Source organism: Zea mays, chromosome 6 (assembly GCF_902167145.1).
Source record: "Zea mays cultivar B73 chromosome 6, Zm-B73-REFERENCE-NAM-5.0, whole genome shotgun sequence".
Taxonomy (NCBI): Eukaryota; Viridiplantae; Streptophyta; class Magnoliopsida; order Poales; family Poaceae; genus Zea; species Zea mays.
Genome location: NC_050101.1, coordinates 121,823,407 through 121,848,254, shown reverse-complemented (window position 1 = coordinate 121,848,254; position 24,848 = coordinate 121,823,407). Strand labels below are relative to the sequence as shown.

Sequence of the window (24,848 nt, the reverse complement as noted above, 5' to 3'; positions counted from 1 at the left end):
AATCCTCAAGAAGACATCTTATGAACTCCTAACCGGTAAAAAGCCCAATATTTCATATTTTAGAGTATTTGGTAGCAAATGCTTTATTCTTGTTAGAAGAGGAAGAAAATCTAAATTTGCTCCTAAGACAGTAGAAGACTTTTTACTAGGATATGATTCAAACACAAGGGCATATAGAGTCTTTAACAAGTCCTCTGGACAAGTTGAAGTTTCTTGTGACGTTGTGTTTGATGAGACTAACGGCTCTCAAGTAGAGCAAGTTGATCTTGATGAGATAGGTGATGAAAAGGCTCCGTGCATCGCGCTAAGGAACATGTCCATTGGGGATGTGTGTCCTAAAGAATCCGAAGAGCCTCCAAATGCACAAGATCAACCATCCTCCTCCACGCAAGCATCTCCATCGACTCAAAATGAGGATGAGGCTCAAATGGATGAAGGAGAAGATCAAGCAAATGAGCCACCTCAAGATGACGGCAATGATCAAGGGGGAGATGCAAATGAGCAAGACAAGGAGGATGAAGAGCAAAGACCGCCACACCCAAGAGTCCACCAAGCAATCCAATGAGATCACCCCGTCGACACCATCCTCGGCGACATTCATAAGGGGGTAACCACTAGATCTCGGGTTGCACATTTTTGTGAGCATTACTCTTTTGTTTCCTCTATTGAGCCACACAGGATAGAGGAAGCACTACAAGATTCGGATTGGGTGGTGGCGATGCAAGAGGAGCTCAACAACTTCACTAGGAATGAGGTATGGCATTTAGTTCCACGTCCTAACCAAAATGTTGTAGGAACCAAGTGGGTTTTCCGCAACAAGCAAGATGAGCATGGTGTGGTGACAAGGAACAAAGCTTGACTTGTGGCCAAGGGATACTCCCAAGTCGAAGGTTTGGATTTCGGTGAAACCTATGCACCCGTAGCTAGGCTTGAGTCAATTCGTATATTATTGGCCTATGCTACTTACCATGGCTTTAAGCTTTATCAAATGGACGTGAAAAGTGCTTTCCTCAATGGACCAATCAAGGAAGAGGTCTATGTTGAGCAACCTCCTGGCTTTGAAGATAGTGAGTACCCTAACCATGTGTATAAGCTCTCTAAGGCGCTTTATGGGCTCAAGCAAGCCCCAAGAGCATGGTATGAATGCCTTAGAAATTTCCTTATTTCAAATGGATTCAAATTCGGAAAGGCCGATCCTACACTCTTTACCAAAACACTTGAAAATGACTTGTTTGTATGCCAAATTTATGTTGATGATATTATATTTGGGTCTACTAACGAGTCTACATGTGAAGAATTTAGTAGGATCATGACACAAAAATTCGAGATGTCTATGATGGGGGAGTTGAAGTATTTCTTAGGATTTCAAGTAAAGCAACTCCAAGAGGGCACCTTCCTTAGCCAAACGAAGTATACTCAAGACATTCTAAGCAAGTTTGGAATGAAGGATGCCAAACCCATCAAGACACCCATGGGAACCAATGGGCATCTCGACCTCGACGAAGGAGGTAAATCCGTCGATCAAAAGGTATATCGGTCGATGATAGGATCACTACTCTATTTATGTGCATCACGACCGGATATTATGCTTTCCGTATGCATGTGTGCAAGATTCCAAGCCGACCCTAAGGAAGCTCACCTTACGGCCGTAAAACGAATCTTGAGATATTTAGTTTATACTCTTAAGTTTGGGCTTTGGTATCCTAGGGGATCCACATTTGATTTAATTGGTTATTCCGATGCCGATTGGGCGGGGTGTAAAATTAATAGAAAGAGCACATCGGGGACTTGCCAGTTCTTGGGAAGATCCTTGGTGTCTTGGGCTTCAAAGAAGCAAAATTCGGTCGCTCTTTCTACCGCCGAGGCCGAGTATATTGTCGCAGGCCATTGTTGCGCGCAACTACTTTGGATGAGGCAAACCTTTAGGGACTATGGTTACAAATTAACCAAAGTTCCTCTTCTATGTGATAATGAGAGTGCAATCCGCATGGCGGATAATCCCGTTGAGCATAGCCGCACTAAACACATAGCCATTCGGTATCACTTTCTAAAGGATCACCAACAAAAGGGAGATATCGAGATTTGATATATTAACACTAAAGATCGATTAGTCGATATCTTTACCAAGCCTCTTGATGAACAAACTTTTAACAAACTTAGGCATGAGCTAAATATTCTTGATTCTAGGAACTTCTTTTGTTGATTTGCACACATCACTCATTCATATACCTTTGATCATGTCTCTCACATATGCTATGACTAATGTGTTTTCAAGTCTATTTCAAACCAAGTCATAGGTATATTGAAAGGGAATTGGAGTCTTTGGTGAAGACAAAGGCTTCCACTCCGTAACTCATCCTTCGCCGTCGCTCTGAGCCACTCTCCATCTTTGGGGGAGAAGGACTCCGTCTTTGGTATAATCTTCACTCATTTATTTATGACCAAAGGGGGAGAAAGTAATTCTAAGGGCTCTAATGACTCCGTTTTTGGCGATTCATGCCAAAGAGGGAGAAAGTATTAGCCCAAAGCAAAAGGACCGCACCGCCACCTAATTTTAAAAAGAGATTTTCAATTGGTAAATTTCAAATTGGTATCTCATTGTGTTCAAAAAGGGGAGAATAGTATTTTCAAAATCAATATCCTAAAACCCTCTTGAACACTAAGAGGAGGATTTCATTTAGGGGGAGTTTTGTTTAGTCAAAGGAAAAGCATTTGAGACAGGGGGAGAAAATTTCAAATCTTGAAAATGCTTCGCAAAATCTTATTCATTTACCCTTGACTATTTGCAAAAGAACTTTGAAATGAATTTACAAAAGAATTTGCAAAAACAAAACATGTGGTGCAAGAGTGGTCCAAAATGTTAGAAATGAAGAAACAATCCATGTGCATCTTATAAGTATTTATATTGGCTCAATTCCAAGCAACCTTTGCACTTACATTATGCAAACTAGTTCAATTATGCATTTCTATACTTGCTTTGGTTTGTGTTGGCATCAATCACCAAAAAGGGGGAGATTGAAAGGGAATTAGGCTTACACCTATTTCCTAAATGATTTTGGTGGTTGAAATGCCCAACACAAATAAATTGGACTAACTAGTTTGCTCTAGTGTATAAGTTATACAGGTGCTAAAGGTTCACACTTAGCCAATAAAAAGACCAAGAAATGGGTTCAACAAAGGAGCAAAGGGATAACCGAAGTGTGCCCTGGTTTGGCGCACCGGACAGTGTCCGGTGCACCAGGGGACTTCACGCTGAACTCCTCACCTTCGGGAAAATCCAGAGGCGCTCCGCTATAATTCACCGGACTGTCCGGTGTACACCGGACAGTGTCCGGTGTCCCAAGGAAGAGCGGCTCTGGAACTCGCCAGCCTCGGGAATTCGCTCCGCTATAATTCACCGAACTGTCCGGTGTACACCGGACTGTCCGGTGAGCCAGCAGAGCAACGGCTACTTCGCGCCAACGGTCACCTGCAGGCGCATTTAATGTGCGCCAGAAGCGCGCAGAAGGCAGGCACGCGCGCGCTGGCACACCGGACACTCTACAGTACATGTCTGGTGTGCCACCGGACATCCAGGCGGGCCCAGAAGACAGAGCTCCAACAGTCGGAACCCAACGACATTGGTGACGTGGCTGGCGCACCGGACATGTCCAGTGTGCACCGAACTGTCCGGTGCACCATGCGACAGACAGCCCCACCAAACGGCTAGTTTGGTGGTTGGGGCTATAAATACCCCCAACCACCCCACATTCAAGTCATCCAAATTTTCAACCTTCCAACCACTTACAAGAGCTAGGCATTCAATACAAGACACACCCAAGTGATCAAATCCTCTCCCAATTCCACAAAAGCATTAGTGACTAGTGAGAGTGATTTGTCGTGTTCTTTTGAGCTCTTCCGCTTGGATCGCCTTCTTCTTTCTCATTCGTTCTTGTGATCAACACTCAATTGTAACCAAGGCAAGAGACACCAATTGTGTGGTGGTTCTTGCGGGGAAGTTTTGTTCCCAGTTGATTTGAGAAGAGAAAGCTCACTCGGTCCGTGGGACCGTTTGAGAGAGGGAAAGGGTTGAAAGAGACCCGGTCTTTGTGACCACCTCAACGGGGAGTAGGTTTGCAAGAACCGAACCTCGGTAAAACAAATCCGTGTGTCACACTCTTATTTGCTTGCGATTTGTTTTGCACCCTCTCTCGCGGACTCGATTATATTTCTAACGCTAACCCGGCTTGTAGTTGTGATTAACTTTGTAAATTTCAGTTTCGCCCTATTCACCCCCCCCCCCTCTAGGCGACTTTCAAGATGTCCAGAAAGCACGTGGCCCGTTAGCCCGGCACGAAGCACGTTATTTTAGCACGACACGAGCACGGCACGGCACGGATTGAAGCGGGCCCGGGCTCAGCCCGGCCCGGATAGCGTGCCGGGCCTGACTGACATTTGAGCCCGTTGGGCTGGCCCGAGCATGGCACAGTATCTGTCGAGCCTTTTAACCGGCCCGTTTATTTTAACCGCAAGACGTAAGGCCACAAGTCTCCAACGGCCCAACCTAACCCCAGTCCAACTGCACCCACAGTTGTCCGCGTATAACATTAACAGCCACCGGCAAACCCTAACCCACTCTTCCTCCCTCAATCCCTCTCGCTCCTGGCGGCTGGCTCCCTCCTCCCTGCACCGACACATCATCGCGCCAGCCTTCTCCTCCACAAACCTCAACGTACTTACCTCTTCGGGGTTACGGAAGCTGCAAGACGGTGTTTCGGAAGCTGCCAGCCCGCTCCACAAACCTCCCTGGGCGGTGTTCCGGAAGCTGCAGGACAAAGGAGGACCTCCTGTCGCTGCTGTTGGCCGCCGCTGCTGGCCGAGACGAAGGAGGCACATCATCCACGCGCGCTGCCGCCGCCACCAGGGGAAGGACCTCCTGTCGATGCTGCTGGCCGGAATGGAGGAGGCCACCGACCGGCGGCTCACCACGAGGGAGCTGGTGGGCGAGTGCAAGACCTTCTTCGGCGGGCACGAGACCACGGCGCTGGCGCTGTCGTGGACGCGAACTGGCAGGACGCACTGCAGGAGGAGGTGGAGCGGGCTCGGGCTGGCACGGGGCACTAAATGGGCCGTGCTATTCGGGCCGGCCCGACACGGTCGGGCCTATATCGTGCCGTGCTCGGGAAGAGGTTTGGGCCCGTCGGGCGGCACGGCACGGCACGACACGGTTAAGTGGCCGGGCCTAACCGTGCCGGGCTCAAACGGGCCGGGCCGAGTCGGGCTCGGGCTGGGCCGGGCCGTGCCGCCCGTTTGGACATCTATAGCTGCTGGAGCGATCTTCTTGTGCCCTGACACCCGAGATCTGTGCGTCTTCGACGTGCCGGGGAGGCTTCTCGTAGAAGGGATGATGAGCTCAGTGCACCGCTCGGCACGGGCGCCATGTTTGTCAACATACTGGACAGGCGCGTCGTCTGCTGGGTGACCCTGACGCCGCCTGCCAGCGGATTGGACAGGACGCATTAAATGCTGTGAGGGCACGTCGCTTGTCAGCGTGGTGGCAGGCGACGCGACTTTTCCGCAATAAATGCAGAGGTTGCGCGGCGTTATGGGCCTCACGTCAGGCCTAGCCCGTTGGCTTATGTCACGGGCCACAAGCCACGCGGCAGCAGCGGGTCTCTGCCCTGAGCGGGGAGCGCAGGGCAGCGCCTGGACGCGTGTCAGCACCGGACCCTTACTCAAGCCGGGGTCCTCCCTGTCCCGGGACCTTGCTAAGGCCCGGACCTTACTCGGAGGGGCCTGGGGCCTACCCGAGGGACCCGGCATGCCTTCTTAGGAGCTCTGGGCTTGTACGCACAGGGGTCCGGTGTCCTACTGTAGAGGTCAGGACCCAATGATGCATGTTGGGATGTATTATCTTTCTACGTGATGTCTTTAGTCATGCCCATGTGGTGGAGTCGGGTGCCGTTCTTGATGTGGTTTTATATTGATACTTTTAATGTTCCTGAGGACAATGCTAGTGAGCGAACATCATGAAACTAGAATCCATCAGTAGGAGCGTATCTTCCGATTCGAGCCTCATCAGTGGAGTTTGACAAGAAATACTAAAAACAATTGTGGTGAAGCACATTTTCTTTTTCTTGATTTGGAAGTGGATGGCTTAGAGTCAGAGGGCACTAAATTATTGGGGTTTTGGCACGCTAAACTTTTGGTACTGCGTTGATCGACGAAACAAAAGGAGAGTGAGGCAAAATGCTGGCCACGTACATACATGGGATATCGGGGTCGATCGCTGATCTCTGCCACCGAGCACGTACTACTAGGTCAGAGGGAACCGATTTTGGTGGAAACTGGAAGCTAAGCACCTTTGAAAAAAGAATGACAGTAGTGGAGAGAAAAGCGGGCGGGATGATTATTCTGATTCTCATTAATGATGGAACTAGCCGTGTCCACTAAAGGTCACTTGTACGCCCGCGGCCCACGTAGGCGTCACCCACCTAGTCATCATCTTCGTCTGTACTGTACCAGAACAAACAAAACCATAAATACCCGGTACTCATTGAAAAAGAACGTTGGAAGAACAACTAAGCCCGCATTCAAATTACAGTTCGGCTCCTTCTATGATTTTACTACTTTTATCAGTAAATTCAAAACGTATTAGCAGCTTAAGCATGGAATCACCTGTTCACATGGGGTAGGTGTAAAACATTGTCCTCACCTAGGGCTGCAAACAAGCCGGCTCTACTTGTCCACTCAACAAGCTGAAACAGGAGGCTCGGTTTGAAGATGGCTCGCAAGCCGGCTCGGCTCGCAGGCTATATCTTGATAAATTATATTGTATTGTATAATAATTTAATTGTATTTAAATATAAAAAAATAATCATCATTTCAACAGTATAAGTAAAATTATCCAATATCCATCATTATTCTATAGATTGATTAATTTGGTATAGTTTGCGAGCCGGAACGAGCTGGCTCAGCTCGCTGGACCAACGAGCTCGAAAACCTAGCTCGTCTCATGAGCTGAGCCGAGTCGCCCCGAGCTCATGCCGGCTCGCGAACCTCGAGCTTTTTTCCTGCCCTACTCGTAGTGGTTCCCTCTAAATTTCTCCCTCTATATTCCATTTTTGCACCCCGTCGCGAAGATTACACCCCTACTTTTTCATCTTCTACAGTGGGTCCCTCTAAATTCTCCCTCTATATCTCTATTATAACCATAAAAATATCATTTTCTCTACTGCAGAGAGTCTAACATCCTCCTCTACTGCAAGTTTTGGACATAGGTGGTGAAATAGAAGAAGAAAAAGAGAGGAAAGAGATTAAAAGAGAGAGAAAACAAGATGAGCGCTTCTATGTTGTCAGTTGCGTTCGCCACTATCTACTATATAGTATCATGATTCAATTCTAGCGTGTAGTGTTCCACACTTTCTAGACACGTGTAGTGAAAATAACTCAGTACATAGAACTAGTGAGTAATTGTTAGTATAGAACAAATAGTGGTTGGCGTAGAACGAGAATTTATGGGGTCAAAAAGACTACAAGACTACATAACAAAATGAAGCAAGACTATAAAAACATAGGGTTGCATGCATAGAATTCAAGTTTTATATCAATACATGATACAAGTTTAAGAAGAAATATGTATAAATAAAAGCAAACATACGTCTAAGATTTTGTTGACTGAATCGAAGTTGTGCGTACCTTGTCGAATGTTGATCTTTTTGAAGGACGGGAGCGACGAACAGAGGCGGGGTCAAAAATTATCTCTGGCTGAGAGACAGGGCTCACTGCATCACCAAGCTCGTCAGACGCTAGGGATAGGTCGTATCATCGTGATGACCGAGATTGGGCCTATCGAGTGGGCCAGTGTCGCGACGACAATGAGTGATGCAGGTAAAAGATTTATTAAATTTTTAATAAATTGAGTAGAGGCCATGCAACAAACATCTAGAACTAAGACACCGGATAAGATATGGAATGACTAAAGAAGAAAAATAAAAATAGGGAGCAAAACCATATTTAGTTTGGAAGTTTAAGGGTGTGTTTAAAGTCAAAAGCCAAACCAAAGGGTAAGATTCAGAAATCAGTTTTTTTCTAAAAGATGACTTTCTCGCAGTACAAAACTGAAAGCACCTCTCGACCTGCTTTTGGTGGCTTTCGGATGGAACTGTGAAAACATATATCGAAGAATTTTTAATAGCTTTTAGTGGTTTCCACCAAACGGTTTTTAGCTTTTTAACAGCTCACAGCCCACAGTAACTTTTTCACAGTCACAGCCCAACCAAACAAACCCTATCTTCTCTAGGATTCTCGATTCAATCAGACCTTGTTCGGTTGCGTCTAGATCAAATGGGATTGAACGAGTTTAAATCTCTCCCTAATCAAAATTAAATAGAAGGAAATTTAATCCCCTTTCCCCTTTAACCCCTTCAATATAGACGTAACCGAATAAGCCCTCGTAGAGAATCCCAGTGTATTTAAGTCCCAAACGAGCCCTAAATAAATCTTTCGTCACGTTAATTTCAGTTTTAGGGCTGTTCTTGGGCACTAAAACCACACACAGGCCATTGCCTCCTTGTCCATACCCCCGGTACACGCAGAACGTTCCATATCAGTTATGACTGTATGGGTTGTTTATGCTATAGATGAGAAACCCAAGTAATCCCGAGACCAAATAAAAGCATCTCTAGAGCTACTGTAGCTGTATGTGCAGTCTTGATGATGATGATCATTGTACATTGATCATAATTGAAGCAGTCTTTTGTGCATGAAGAATCGAGCCAACTTTATAACAGGTTTCAAGAAGACTTGAACATGCCAATGATCAGGGGCACATTAATTCATAATTATTAACAATAGTCTCCCATCATCATATAATATATATATAACACTATATGATCCACTAGTTTAAACTTTGCAAAAAATCCAGTCAATCAAACCACTCTCACGCCCATAACCTTCATTAAATCTATCAAACAAATTACAATCAGACTTGAAACACTATCAAAACCAACGGCTCAGATAATTGAATAACCTCCTCTCCCATACTTAAATCAAATGGACAATATATTTTTTTGAATTATTCCTGATCTTCCATCCCTCCCCGTGACTAGGGCTGGAAACGAGCCGAGTCAAGCTCGGCTCGGTGTGGCTCGCTCAGTGGCCGAGCTCGGCTCGGCTCGATACCGGCTCGCGAGCTGCACCTTGAAAACTAATATTGCATTATATAGTGAATTAATAGTCTATAAATGTGAAATAAATAATCATAACACGACATTACAAATAATCTAAATTATAATTGTCATATATCCACCATTAAAGACTAAAAAACGAGTCAGGTATCAATAAAATTATTCAATATCCATCATTATTGTGCAGCTCGCGAGCTAGAATGGTTCGGCTTGGCTCGTTGCCTCAACGAGCTCGAAAACCTGGCTCAGCTCACTCAAGGCTCGCGAGCCGCTTTGAGCCGACCCGACTCGCAATCTTTAAGCTTTTTTCCAGCCCTACCAGTGATCCTGTCGCCCCAGCCTCCCCCTCCACCCGAGTACCCGATGCCCCCACCCTATCACTCGTGTCGACGTCACGCCGTCAACCCCTCTCGTCCCCTCCCTGATATTGTCAACCCCTCTTGTCCTCTCCCTGATATTGTAGCGTTAGCATAGGCTATATGCTTCTTATATAATCTAAGTCTATATCCATATATATCCTATCTATTATCCATTATGTATTTATATCTACCTATTATATATTTGTATCTATATATCTACTTTAAAACATATATGTACCTAATATATATAGTATATTAAAGAGGCAAAAAATATCTCTAGTCGGACAATGGAGAGTTTCATCTGTATTTTCTCCCAAACTGCATGATCCGAACTCATGGCACATAATTATACAAGTTAAAACAGGATACATCCTATCCTATGTATATCGTATATGATCCAAAATAGCACACGCTCATACGACAGCTCACATATAGTGGGTCAAATTTTTTTAGGTATTGAGTTCCATGCAACGCAACAACATGTTTGCTAGTTAATAATAATATATTCCCTCTGTTTTAAAATGTAGTTCTTTCTGTCTCTTTTTTGCACATTCGAATAAATGGTAATGCATATAGATATACATACAAACTACATTCATATGTTGATTAATAAATGTAGGTTTAGTCTAAAATGTATATAGATATACCTATAAACTACATTCATATGTTAACTGATTCTTCTGTCTGTTTTTTTTTGAAACATTTTTTAAAGTGATGTCTCGTAAATCAGTCTGCTATAAGTTATAATAACACTTGTTGAATAATAATACAGAGTTTCAATATACTGAATTTGATGCACCCACGACCTCACCGCCACATTTGCTACTTGTGCAAACAGTACACGACGATAATGTAGTCAAGGTCCACAACGTGAGAAACCAACACCAAGAGCACTATTGGTTGCAAATTGCACTCGAACATGTTTTCACACTATGCAAAAAGAAGACACGTCTTGTAGTATATATGATTATATATGAACAATAACCGGGCAAAGAAATACGGCAAAATAACGCTATGATTCTTCACCCTTTGGTCGCCGGCGCGGCCATGCCGCGGTGATTATGCCACGAGTAGGCGCCGAGCCCTTTGGCCAGCCGCTGCAGCGGGCTCAACCGGGCGCACCCGGCGACGCTGTCCGCCGCCGCGGCCGCGTCCCCATCGCCGTGTTTCCAGCCCTTGCCCATGTCCTCGCGCTTTGTGGCGCTGGCTTTGATCGTCACCGCCGGCGGCTGCTGCGCTCGCCCTCTTGACGGGCACGTCGAGCTGTTGACGCGGCCGCCGTCGGACGAGCTCCGGAACAGGAGGAGATCGCTGAGCCGCCACCGTCTCCACCCGGCGCTCCTCGACGCGGGACGCGTGGCTGGTCTCGTGGGCGGCGAGCCATGGGGGGCAACAGCAACACCGCCCTCGTCGTCCTTGCCGCCGAGCGGCGATGGCGCCTTGGTTGCCTCTAGGAGCGCGGCGGTGAACGGGTCGAAGTCGACGCCGGAGCCGACCCTGCTCCTCCGCCGCGGCGACCACGTGGCGCCTGCGCCTCTGGCCACGACCGGCGACCGCGGCGACGGCGTGACGCTCCCGCCGTCGAGCAGCCCCGGCGGCGGCAGTGGTGGCCCTGAGGGTGGGGCAGAGGGGCGGTCGCCCCGGGCCCCCGAATTCGTAGGGCCCAATTCTAGTGATGTGATCTAATAGCCCATCAACAAAATAATGAATATCTAAATATGTTAGAAGAAATTTTCAAAATGATACTATAATATATATCTTTTTATTTACTTATTATTTGATATAAATATTTTTTGATATATTTTGAGTATTTAATTAGTAACATTTATATATTAAAAATAATTTGAAGGGCCTCTATTTAAAACCTTGTCCTGGGCCCGTGAAATGTTAGGACCGCCACTGGGCGGCGGCTTCAACGGACGAATCTTGGGCTCGTCGTCGGCCGTCTTCTTGGGCCTCGGCTTCAAAGGCCTGATCTTGCCCTTCTCAAAGAGCTCGTCGGCCGCCGTAAGCGTCTCCGCCGGCGCGGCGTTGCCGACTCGCGTGCCGAACTCGAATCCCGTGTCCCATGCCGCCACGTCCGCGGCGGGCACGCCCCCGCCGAGCCCCCTCTTCGGCGTCCCAGGCCTCTCCTCCCAGTCGAACGGCACGGACGATCCGCCTGTGGCGGCGTACAGCCGGCGGCGCGGCTGAAACTCCTGGTCGTCGCTGCCGCTCCCCTCGGCGACGTGCGCGTATATGGCCGCGGCGCGCCGGGGGCTGGCTGGCGCACTGGTGAAGTGCTGGAAGAGGTCGAACGGGTCGGCGCCGGTGAGGCGCGTCGGGGTGGCCGGCGGCAGGAGGCCGAACGGACTAGGCGACGGCGGCGCCGTCAGGAATAGGGCCCCCGCCGCTCCCTCGGAGGGGACCAGGCGCCCGCGTGGGCTGGACGGCGCCGTGACGTACGGGCTGGCGGCCGCGCTGTCTGACCGAAAGCCCGTCGGAGGCGGCGGCGGCGACGACGACGCGGGAGACTTCTTCAGCTCCATTTCGGTGGGCCTCTGATTGGCTTTTCGGACTTGGAGAAGTGTCTGGTGGTGTGGTGGCTGCCGCTCGTTTAAGAGCTGTGGTGAGGATTGAGACGGAGACGGAGAGAGGACAAGCCAAGGAAACCGGGAGGAAACGGGCCTGCAGGCGAAGACCGGAATTGAGAACGACGTGAATACGTGCTGAATGAATATGCAAAAAAATAATATATATATCTAACAAAACATAAATAATAGTGAAGCGGGCAGAGGAATTTGACATCTTGTTTTTTTTATACTTTATTTAACGTGATTGATTGTCTATATTTTTGGCAGAAGTAAGAAATATATGTTCCTATCTTCTGAAAGTTGTTACTATCTGAGACAGACTCGTGAAACTTTAAGCCGACTGAAATCGCTTTATAATTGACGCTATCGGTTTCGTCTTCGTCGTGCTTTGCCGACAAATTTCGTCAATTGGAAGTACAGTTGAATGTAAGTTATTTGGACCGAAGTAGGCATGTCTGGATCCGCTTTTGCGAGCTATAAACAACCGCGTTTGTCTAACGTGATTTTGATGGACTAATATCCGTTCCTTTTTTCTAATCTAAAATAAAAGCCTCTGATGGCGACACGGATTGTTGGAAGATATAATATGACACGCCAGGAAAAGAGATGGCCGTTTCCTCGTCAAAGGAAGCTCGTGGGCTGTACTTCCTTCCTTTCCTTCACAGGTGGCTCCTGATTTGGTGCGGCGCTAAATGACGCCACGCCTGTTGATTTACAGCTGCTTATTGAGGATTCCAAGATGAGCTTCCATATATTATCTCGGTGCCGTGTCGTTCTGTTTAAGGATCTGTGCTGTTAATAACCAAAAATTTGCAACATAAAAATTCCACACGAAGCAATTCAAATCATCTCTGGTTTCCTAGGGAATTGAATTAAGTTGATTTTTATATATGAAGTTCTTTTAGTGCGGTGGAAACTCACACGTTCTGAAGCCTATATATGATCCGTTGACTTGGCAAGCAAAGAGGTCAATTCCGTGGCCACGTCCACGTCCAGCAAAATCGAATTACTTTTGACAGAACGAATGCGGTTTCCTTTGGAAGCTCACAAACATTTCGCGTGCTTCGCTGTCATATCAACACACAAGGCTTTTCCCCTGAAAGGAGGCATTTTACCATCCCAATCAGGCAACTGCTGACTCTACCGGGTTTTTTTTTTTCATTTCGTGGAACAAGAGCTCATCAGAAGCATTATTGACAAGTTTATTCAGACGTCTTTAAACAAAGTCAGTTTACTCAGACGAATACAGATGCAGGCAAATAATTAGCATGAAAATGTTCGGGACAACATTTCTTTATAATAGACCAATTGTATTACAGCCTTCACATCAGGTTTTTCATGTTTTATGTACTCATTTTAGGCTATGTGGACTCGCAGAGGCGGAGACTTTTAAAAATTTAATTATCTAAAAAATTAAATAAAATATATAATATACAATGCAAATTTATATTCTTGTTTTTAGCATTGAGCTTGTAAATATTCATAAAAGATAAAACTCAAATTTATCATATATTTTTCTCAAATGATATTTATAAAATTCGAATATTTTTTAACTTTTTTAGGAAACAAATAATGTATAAAACAATTTATACAAAAATTATTCTTATTTATAATAATGTACTTGGTAAAATAAGAAAATCAACATCAAATTTCATATATATATTTATTTATTTTAAGATATTAAATTTATCGTAACAGTTCGGTTATCCACTTTCATCTCATACAATAGATGTCAACACATTAAAGCAAGCTCTTAGTTCAACGAACAAGACCTCAAGAAAGAGATCCAACACCTTAAACCTAGCGTATGTGTGAAGCTCTATCCTTGTGCATCAATCACATCCATTGTGGTGATCTCCAAAGCGAGGGGCATGAATTTCACGTACTTTACGACTCCATCTTTTGTAGTTATACCCTGAACCCTATAGACAGACATCGCGGGCCTACTGCGAGCGGTGGGCATGGGAAAGTATAACTTTTCAACCTCTCCTCCAAGTACGACGAGCTGGAGGAGTGCGCGTGGCAGGACTCCTCCAACCACTGAAGCTGGGACAATGCCCACTTCAGTGAGGCCGCCTATGGCCACATCACCAAGGGCTGGCTCTAACTCTAAAGACCCTTCATCGGCGTTGATGAGGATGATGTCGGCATCCGAGTCGAGCGACACGTCGGGGTCGGTGGAGTTGTCGTTGTAGAAGGGGTAGCGCGTCCGCGTGCGAGCTACTCGCCGCAATGCTAGCCACACACCGGTCAAACACTCCTCCATGTGTACCAGTTCGTCGAGAATGTGTTGCATCGCCGCATCCATGACAGATTTTAATGGACCAGAATTGCAAGATACCAGATGTTGACACCGAAGAGGAGAAACCCAGGATTCAGTGCTCGGAAGGGATGGATTGGGGAAGAAGAAAGCAGAGATATGGCAGGGAGAGACGATGAAGAGACGAGCGTGTATTTTTTTGACGTCTGTGTTCATGGTTCCACTATTCCAGCCAGCCATCCTTTTTATCCTCCAAAGGCAGTATGGCCCATCAATGCTTGCACGGCCCATTTTCACGTTGCTCCCGTGCTTCCGAAGACCGCTGACGTCCGCTGACATTTGAGCCCTCCTGCACAACGTCATCACCTTGTAGCCGATCTGGCGGTACACGCTTGTTGTTCTCCTTGTCCGCCGGTTACCTCCCCACTTGTCAACCTATCAAGGGTCCCACGTGACAGTGTGCTGACAGAATAAAACCTGAATAAAATATTGTACTTTTTATTTATCAAACACGATGTCCTTCATAGCCATAAAGACCAGCATCGAGCACAACTCCCACCAAACTCTGTGTTTTATCGTTTTGTCTACTCCATTTAGCTAAGAACAAGCGTGCAACATTAAAAGAAGGTTGCAAACCAAAAGTTACAAACACAATTCTCCATAGGAATTTTGCACAAGAACAATAAAAAAAATCATGTTATATTGTTTCATCCTTTGAATAAAAACAACAGTGCTTGCTTGCTTGCCACCTTCTTCAAATAAAATTATCGATGGCAAGAATAACCCTGTTATTTAAACTAAATGGAAATCTTAATCTTTAAAGGTGATTTCAGCCTCTAGAAAATCAGATTTATACCATTGCAACATCGTCAATAAGATTTTTATGCATAGATTGTTTTGTAAATTGTCCATTTTTGTTTGTAGCCATATAGCTGACCATTCAAAGTAATATTAACATTTTTTGCCACCAAATCATGCGATGCCACTAGTTTATTTTTCATTAGTGCTCTTCATAGAGATGTGCTCATTATGTTAGCCACAATATCATGTTTTCTATGCACAATGTAATATAGACCAAGATATTGTTTAGTTAAAGGAATACCTTCTTGCTACATATCTCTCCAAAATTTTACTTGCACAACTGGAGAATGGAGCTTTGGTCCAAGAACTTTTGTTCCGGTTGATTTAAAATCGGTATTAAGACTGGCTTCAGTGTCAGTTTTAAATCGAGAGATCCATGTAAAAAATATTAGTACCATTTGTTGTTCCTAACCAATACTAACATTAAAAAATTTAGTCCCAGTTCAATACAAGAACCGGTAACAAAACCTTTAATACCGATTTTACCAAAAAAAACTAGTACTAAAGGTTTTTGAAGTACCGGTTGATAACATCAACCAGTATTAAAGACCCCACAGTAGCTTAACCAGAGACACTACCTTCGTTTTGGTAAGAATCGATACTGAAATATGTGTGTGCGTATGCGCAAGCGCGTGTGCGGGGTGGAATTTATGAAATCAATAGCTAATTTAGTGTTGTTGTATTTGTTAATTTCTCTTGATCGGTGGAGACTAGTAAAAAATAAACTCAGAAAGCTATTTTTTATCAGGTAATTTTCTGTCGTCGGTAGATAAAAACTAACTAATCTTCATTGTTTAGTCTGCAACACGGCGGATATTGTCCTATAGTGTTGTTCGCCTCCACACGTTGGAGCCGGCGAGGCAAGTTGCCCAGTCGAGGTTAACCACCGCGTGCACCCGCATCGTGTCCTGCCTGCTGTGTCGCCTGTCGCCGCCGTCATTTTCTTTTCGGGCAGCGCCGTCCCTACCCACCTTCCGCATTGACTAGCCCCTGTTGACTCCAAAGACGCTTCGAACGCGAACTAAAAATTGTTTTATTAGACTACTAAAAAATGCCCGTCCAAAATCGCGACCATGACGGCGAGGTGCCTGCCCGCTCAAAGGGCTCCATCAAGTACGACGTCGCCACCCTGTTGCTAAACAACTCGGCCATGATCGACATCAACTGTACACGCGACACGGAGGCCACATCACCCACACGCTCTCCACCGCCGTCGACACCTTCATGCCTCGCGCCAGCCACTGGCACCATCAAGTGCGACGCGCCATGGGCGCACATCGCCACCTACAAGGTCTGCTGGTCGAATGAGTGTGTCGCCACCGACGTCCTCATAGTTTTTGAGTCTGTCATCCACGACGGTGTAAATGTCATCTTTGTCACCTTCGGCAAGGACGCGTCCGTCGTCGACGACACCAATTCCCTCTTCCACAAGCTCGTCACGCTCGACTCCCTCCACACCGCCATCCGTGGTGTCTCCGTCGTATGCTCCATCGACAACTCCGGCCCTTACGATGACACTATCGTCAACGCCACGCCATGGGTCACCATCATCGTCGTCGCCACCGTCGACATGGACTTTCCCAACGTCCTCACCCTCGGCAACATCATGCGCCTCAGGGTGATGAGCCTTGTGTCCATCATGCTACATTCCAGTGCACTCTACCCGATGGTCGATGTCGCGCCACCTCTAACCCTTACAACACCGCCAGCTACGAGCTAGGCACCCTCAGCCCTATGAGGGGATCACAGGTGGAAGCATGATTGATGAGGAAGGGATCATCCAAATAAGCTAGACCATCGAATTCGAGTAAGAGAAAGAAGAGATTTAGACTGGCATCGCCCCTTGGTTTCAAAGTTGTGATGGTTCTGAGTGCATTTATTTGGGTAGCTGTTACAAAGTTTGAAGTGGTGATTTATGTAGGGGTATAGTGTATAGATGTGCATGGCCGCCTAATCAGCCACGAGTTTGCAAGCCACTTTTGCTTTGTCCCTTTCCATAGTAAAGAATTTTGGCCCCTTCAATCCCCTCTATTACCCTTACTCCCAAACAAGCCATAAAAGTAAAAGACAAGGTGTGATGGTTTTCATGTTTACACAATAATGTAGTAAGAAATTACCGTTGCCTAATGTTGTTTTTTTTAAAAAAATAGATATAATAATAATGATATAAATTTGAAAAGGATATGTTTTTGAGATTAAAATACAGTAATGTTCAATGAATTTGGCACTATGTATCACTTTGTTCCTTGAACTCAGAAAACTAGAAAAAAAAATGACTCCTCTAAGGGGGTGTTTGGTTACACCCCGCTAAAATTTAGCCCCTGTCCCATCGAATGTTTGAACCCCCGTTCCGGGTATTAAATGTAGTCGGATTATAAAACTAATTTGTCAGCCGAAGATTAAAAGACGAGACGAATCTAGTCCAGTTGGTTGGGTCTATATTTCATACTCCTATTTAAAAGTCAAACGCTTGATGTGACCCGGGCTAAACTTTAGCAGGAGCAACCAAACACCCCCTAACTTTGTCAGCACGTGCAAACCATCCAAAAATAGGCTTTCTTAAACCGGATATTGATATGTCGTGCCACATTGGAGCATAATATCAGAAATTCGACGACCTAACTGACACAACATGCCAAGTTCGAAAGTCTAAGTGACACAACATGCCAAGTTCGAAAGTCTAAGTGACACAACATGCCAAGTTCGAAAGTCTAAGTGACACAACATGCCAAGTTCGAAGACTCAAGTGACATACCACATCGACATCTAGTTTAAGCAAACCCGGTTTTGGATGGACCACTAAGTTGTAGCACCCGTTTTTCTGATTTTGAGAGTTCGGGGACCTAAGCGACACAATATGCCAAGTTCGAGGATTGCTAATGTATTTTACTCTTTTTATGGCCTCTACGACAAATTCACCAGAGTCCAATATTTAATTTGACTGTAACCCGACAATGCTTCATGGAGAAGGTTATAACTTATCCATCTGAAGTGTATTTGAAGTTATTGAGCATCCAATGAAAAAAAATGTTTGATAAGTTTTTGAAAGGAACATGAATGCATAGGTAAATTAGGATTTCTAAAATTTATACTAAACTATGCCACAAATAAATTCTTAGAACAAAAACTATACAAAAATGTAAACAAGAATATACAAACTAGATTTTATCTAAATGTTGTTATCCTTCCATTCCAGATTAAATAGTTGGACGGATCCATAAAAGAACATAACAAGCAATACACGACCCTCCACTAATCAGGCTAGAACCAGGGTTGCCATAGCAGCAACATGCTCCCTACAGAGCGCTGTTTCGAATAACTTTGCATAATTTCTAGCATCTTCCAAAGAAATCTTCCCCTGACCGTCACAAAAACCCAGATGTCTACGTATAGTGGCTGCTGAATCATTACCCAGGTCTAGAGGTAGTTTTGCCAGTCGATGGCTACGACGGGGTTTGAAGTCAGTGGGCACGATCTTCTTTTTTCGCTTGTTAACTTGGGGGTCTCCAACAAAGTAGCAACTGCTTAGTAATGCTTCGCTTGAAGGACAATAGTGGCGTTGAGGCACCCATATCCTTCGTCTGTGTAGGTCTTGTACTCTTGTAGCAGTCTCTTTCTTCTTCCTAGAGTACATTTTGAGGAGCCAGGGAAGGAGTCCCAAGAATAGCATCAGCAGAACAGGGGGCGGCATCACCAGGTCAACAGCGGCAGGCTCATCAACAGGACAAGGATCGCTCTGGACAAGCGCTGCGGCCGGAACTGTGGCGCCCTCAGATGTCACGCTGGCCAGAAGAGAAACCGTACCAAAGGCTCAACAGCAGCAGGTTCATCGACAGGGCTCGGGGGTCGCCCTGGACAATCACTGTCGCCGGAGCCATGGCCACCAAAGGAGACGAATCAATAGAGACAGTCCCTGTCACAGCCAAATCATCACCATTTCTTCCCCACACGGCTTCAGACGGAGTCTGGGAGACTACCACACGTCCATAGCCAGAGAGGATGAAAGGTGTGGGGGGGCGGTGCCACCTCGGTCCCGATGCGATGCTTCGGACTTTGAGCCCAAACGGTCGAAGATTGATCTCCTTCCCCGAGGTTCACCATCGTCTTCCCTGCCTCCATAATCATCACTGCCACGAGGAGGAGAGCGGGAACGGTTACACCTCCTCTGTCTTGAAAAACCACCATCTACTCTGGAATCATGAGAAGGGATCAACCGATCACTCCTCAACATCGAGAAACTACCGTTAGGTTCCACAATTCAAAGGTCTGATAAACAAGGCCAAGCCTTCCTTCTTCAGTGCTAACTCCCGTAGGTTCCACAATCCAAAGGTCTCTGGAAGCAGGGGATGGATGCCGGGTCAAAGCACTATCCAGAACAACGAAACACGTCAAGATTTCGGAGCTCCAGGGTACCAGGATGGACTTCATGGACCCAAACACTCTGATTCAGAAGCTGCTGAACTGTTGATAACTCCCATATGCATGTAAAGGAATACCAGTCAGTTGTTGCACATCCACAGGGATCGGCGCAGGCTCACTCCAAACGAACCCAGAAGCTTGGACCATTTCTTGGACAACAACGAGAAAAGTGCTGGATCTGATCAAGCTCCACCTGATCTATGTTAGAACCAGAGCTAAACGCTCATTGGGAAGCATGAGCAAGAGATTGGCCTTGGAAAACTGTCGCAGAACCAAAGAAGATGCCTCAACACCCAACTTAAGCGCAATCGCCTCTGCAATCGGAATCACCTTGTCACTGATAACAACAATAGGCACTGCATTGTTCAAATCATCTTCAGCCTGCGTTTGAAGATTATTCCAGCCAATGATGCAAGGCACATGAGAATGACACTCTACTGCTATTCTTTCCGAAGGGGTATCATCACTTCCTGGCAAGACAGCTCCATCTTGGCCTTGACCAGGATCCGAACCACCCCCGACGACGATGAACGGCGCTTGCGATGGCGCCTGAGACACGGAGGGGTTGCTGCGAGTTTGCAGCAGTTGCGGCCTCCATGTCCGTAGACGTCGTCGTCACAATCCCCTTCCTCTTCTCAGTCACAGGGAGTGGTGTTCCACTTCCACCTTTAGCACTAGGGGGTGAAATCCTGCGCCAAACCTTATTACGACCCTCGAATCGACTTGGATGAAAAGCCGGGAGGCGGCGCCGGTTCCAAACTGGCGATATAGAAGCCTGCTGTGAAGGCATGGTTATAGACATTGTCTTCTCCATCGTCTGAACACTGGCCGCCGGCGCAGCTGAAACCAATCTACCCACACGAAACCTCTAGATAACCGCCGGTGAACCGGGAGCCTGTTGCCGGCTTGCCGCTACGCACCGGCCCTGGACATGTATAGGATCGATGTCCCAGAGCCTTGCAGCGAAAACACCTTGGCTCCCTGCGGCACGACACCGTGAAGTGGTCGTCGGCAAAGCAGTTAAAACAGCGGCCGATCAAGTCGACGGGCACACCGCGCTGCTAGCCTGCAGCAATTTAGCACGCCGTTGCCTTGTCTTCTTCGACCTTACACTATAACCCAACCGTCAGCGTCCTTCTTAGGGGCTTTCTCTCCAGACCACGAAACCAGCGGTGCTTATACCCTGGCGAGATATGGGGGCGCTGCACCGCGGTCTCAAGTGGGGAGGACACAACACACTATGATGGTTGCGTAGCAGTTGCCCCGGAAGACGACTGCGCAGAAAGGATCTTAGGCGACGGCGGGCGACCTTGAAGTAGCACCAAGCGAGGATCACGGTGGAGGACGAGGACACGAGAAGACGGCTGGTTGCCTGCCGCCAATATGGAATGCTAATACCATCTGACCAAGTCGGCTATAAGCCCTTCACAAAGTGTAATTAGAGGCAAATTACACTCCTTAATTCCTTATAAACTAGATAAATTTTCTTCATGGCGTTTTATGTGATCCTTCCTTATGGGTCTTATGATTTCATGTTGATGTCTCATGTAATCTTCTATTCCATTTATTATACTGTAATAGATTACTATCAAAGCAAAACAGATTACAGATTTTTGACACTCGGCAAAGACAATTTAAAAATCATATTTTAAAGCAGTAAATTAATTCAAATGAAAAGTTTTCAATTACAAATTTGTATAGCTCATCGTGATGTACAAATTATATTTTAAACATTTCTCATATAATAAAATAAAAATAAATTTGTTCATAAAACATATATCTCTCTCGTAGTTTATGAAACTACGAGAGAGATGTATAGAATTTGTGCATATTGTTAGAACCATCATGTGACATGAACAAATGACCAAACAACCAAAATAAATTTTGTAGATCTTGATAAGTTATAGAATTTTGTAGTTGGCAACCTTTTCATTTAAAGTCGTATTGTCAACGAAAACTACGTCTGAATTTAAAAAAAATTAAAATTTGAATTTTGAAAACGATCTCGAAAAAACCACCAACATGAAATTTGTAGGTATTGAATATTTATGAAACTTTGTAGCTGACAATGTTTTGGTTTGAAATCATCTTGTCATGCAAAACTATGTTTCAATTTTGAAATTTGAAATTTTCAAACTAACTCGGATGGAAAAACCACCAAAATAAAAGTTGTAGGTCTTGAAATGTAATGAAACTTTGTAATTGACAACTTTTTGATTTTAAAAATCATCTTATCGTTGAAAAATTTGTGTGAAGTTTTCAAATTTGAAATTCAAATTTTGTAAATGGCCTCGGATGTAGAAACTATCAAAATATAACTTGTAGATCTTAAAAAAAATATGCAACTTTATAGTTGGTCACATTTTCAAATGAATTCATTTAGTGGTTTAAATAATCAAATTACTCTCGGTTTATTATAGACATAATTGATGTAGTAGTGTAGTGATATAGGAGGGTATACGCGAGAGAGAGGTTGCGAGTTCGAATCTCACCATTTACAAAACATGTAAATTTGATTCAAAATAATAGTGAAAATGATAGGGCGATGAGTATGATAGGTAGGGTCGGAGAGTTTGTTCCTATAATTTAAAAAAATGTTTTGCTGTTTTTTTGGATTTTTTATTCTTAATTTGACGAGTGCTTTTATTTGTTGAGTGCTTTTTGACACTTGGCAGAATCCTTTGTTGATTATTCTTTGTCGAGTGTTACACTCGGCAAAGCCTTTGCCGAGTGTCTAAGACACTCGGCAAAGAACACGATTCCGGTAGTGAATCTTCTATTCCATTTATTATACTGTAATAGATTACTAACAAAGCAAAACAGATTACAGGTTTTTTGGGGGCATCAATCTGATAAATTTGTATTTATACCCATGTTGTATGAGCTATTATCAGGAGGTAATTCTATTCAAATTGTATAAATGAGTTTGATTATTCATTTTCACATGTTTTCATATTTCAAACTGTTGCTGTTTGATCTGGTTGCCAGAAGTAGATGTCTGGGAGATAGGCTCCATCTTTTACGGAGTTGCTGAAAAACACTAGCGTTCAATTTGTGAGAGATACTGTAAACTGTAAAGCTTATGCACCCTTCTGATCACTTTAGAAGAGAACTTGGAGAACAATGCACCGCGGAATTGTTCATCTGAAAAGTGGCACTGTCGTTGAATATGATTTGGTGAATATAAATTCTACATGATCGCAATGGCTCTCAAGTTCAAGGCTTCCTGCTAGGAACAATTTTAAAGTAGTTTTCTATAATTCAATTTTTTCATATAAGACATGTTTATAGATATTTGTTTTTTTTAACAATGAGATATTGAGACTGAGGTACAAACAAAACACCACCCTTAGTCAGTAGCATTTTTGAAATTCATAATATGTTGCTTTTTTCGAAATGGAAAATATTCTGAACCACAATGGAAGGTAACACTTTTTTTTAGTTAGAAATGGAAAATCTTGTGAACCACATGGGAAACAAAACAAAAAAAAAACGCTTTGAAGTGCCGTTGTATACAAGTCAACTCTCACCAACCCTCACCTGCAGAGTGCAGACTGCAGTGCAGCCTTTGTATATCTTGGTGAGAAAGGCCTCCGGCTGATCTCGTCCGCCTCGCTGTGCCTGTGTTGTACTACTGCTACTGCTAGGTAGCCAACTCATTTCCTCCCCCAACCCAAATGGGCGACTCCACCGCCACCAACCCCTCCTCGCCGACCGCAGCCATGGATCCCGACTCCGAGGTCGTCTTCGACTTCCAGCCCTACCTCTGCCAGTACAAGAGCGGCCGCATTCACCGGCCCGGCGGCGCCCCCACCGTCCCCGCCGGCACGGACCCGGCCACCGGCGTCGTCTCCAAGGACATCCGCTCCGGCCCCGCCTCCGCGCGCGTCTACCTCCCTCCCGGCGCCACCGGCAAGATCCCGGTGATCGTCTACTTCCACGGCGGCGGCTTCGTGGTCGGCTCGCCGGCGCGGCCGGGCACGCACGGCTACCTCAACGACCTCGTCGCCCGCTCGGGCGCCATCGGCGTGTCCGTCTACTACCGCCTCGCGCCGGAGCACAAGCTGCCCGCCGCGTACGACGACGCGTGGGCGGCGCTGCGGTGGGCGGTGACGCTCGGCGGCGAGGACCCGTGGCTGCTGGAGCACGCCGACCTGTCCCGCGTGTTCCTGGCGGGCTGCAGCGCCGGCGCCAACATCGCGCACGACACGGCCGTGCGAGCCTCCGCCGCCGGCGTGGCCATCCGCGGGCTCGCCCTAGTGCACCCGTACTTCACTGGCAGGGAGGCCGTGGGCGGCGAGACGGCGGCGTTCGGCCCCGAGATCCGGCCGTCCATGGACCGGACTTGGCGGTTCGTGGTCTCGGACACGGTGGGGCTGGACGACCCGCGCGTGAACCCGTTCGTGGACGACGCGGCGCGCAAGGCCTCCGCCGGGATCCCGTGCCAGCGCGTGCTGGTGTGTGTGGCCGAGAACGACTTCCTGCTCAAGGAGCGCGCGCTGTGGTACCACCGGGAGATCAAGGCCAGTGGCTACGCCGGCGAGGTCGAGCTGTTCGAGTCTAAGGGCGTCGGCCACGCGTTCCACTTCGACATGCTGGACTCGGAGCAGGGCGTCGCACTACAGGAGCGGATCGTGGCTTTCATAAATAAATGAAAACCGAGACGATAAATAAGAGTTTTCTTTTTTTTGTCCACTATCGATTCACGGAGTAAATCGATTGTTTGGTTTGGTCCATTTTATCCGCTGTCGGTCCACGGAGTAATTCGTTGTCTCGTTTTTTGTTAGAACAATTTGTATCGATTCACAGAGCTATCAGTGCGGTGATTGATCACCAGCGGTATGTAACTCCATTCCTGTTACCATTTAGAATGCTGAACCAAACAACACCATAACCAATATTAGAGCATTTCAAAAAAAAAAAACACACACACACAGAGTCTTTCCAAAACCAATATTGGAGACGAAACACTATTTTTATTACTCCAACAGCCTCCTTCCCTCCCCTGCTTTTTTTCACGTCCCGCATTCAAGGCTAGCCGTGTCACAGATATGCGCGAGAAGAATTCTGGGTTCCCGCGTTATTTAGTCCTTTGTGTAGTTTTTTTTGTTGGTTACGGAAAGGTGGGAAGCGTCGATGGTCTGTGGCGATGGAGGAGGAGGATGTGGTAGTGTACTAGTGTCCAAGGACGTCGGTCCTTTGTGCAATT

General features: G+C 46.1%; 2 protein-coding genes across 2 annotated transcripts; one reads left to right on the top strand and one right to left on the bottom strand.

The window, feature by feature from the left end:
• Positions 1 to 10,257: 10,257 nt before the first annotated feature.
• Positions 10,258 to 12,397, bottom strand: LOC103629916 (uncharacterized). Its single transcript, NM_001382836.1, has 2 exons — positions 11,392 to 12,397; positions 10,258 to 11,208 (listed from the first exon to the last, which is right to left on the bottom strand). The coding sequence occupies exons 1-2, from the start codon at positions 12,052 to 12,054 to the stop codon at positions 10,549 to 10,551; spliced, it is 1,323 nt and encodes a 440-aa protein (NP_001369765.1). The 5' UTR covers positions 12,055 to 12,397; the 3' UTR covers positions 10,258 to 10,548.
• A 10,847-nt stretch (positions 12,398 to 23,244) lies between these two features.
• LOC100283864 (gibberellin receptor GID1L2) lies at positions 23,245 to 24,497 on the top strand. The gene has a single exon (NM_001156762.2). It carries the CDS (start codon positions 23,317 to 23,319, stop codon positions 24,292 to 24,294), a length of 978 nt encoding a protein of 325 aa, NP_001150234.2. The 5' UTR covers positions 23,245 to 23,316; the 3' UTR covers positions 24,295 to 24,497.
• The last annotated feature ends 351 nt before the right edge of the window (positions 24,498 to 24,848 follow it).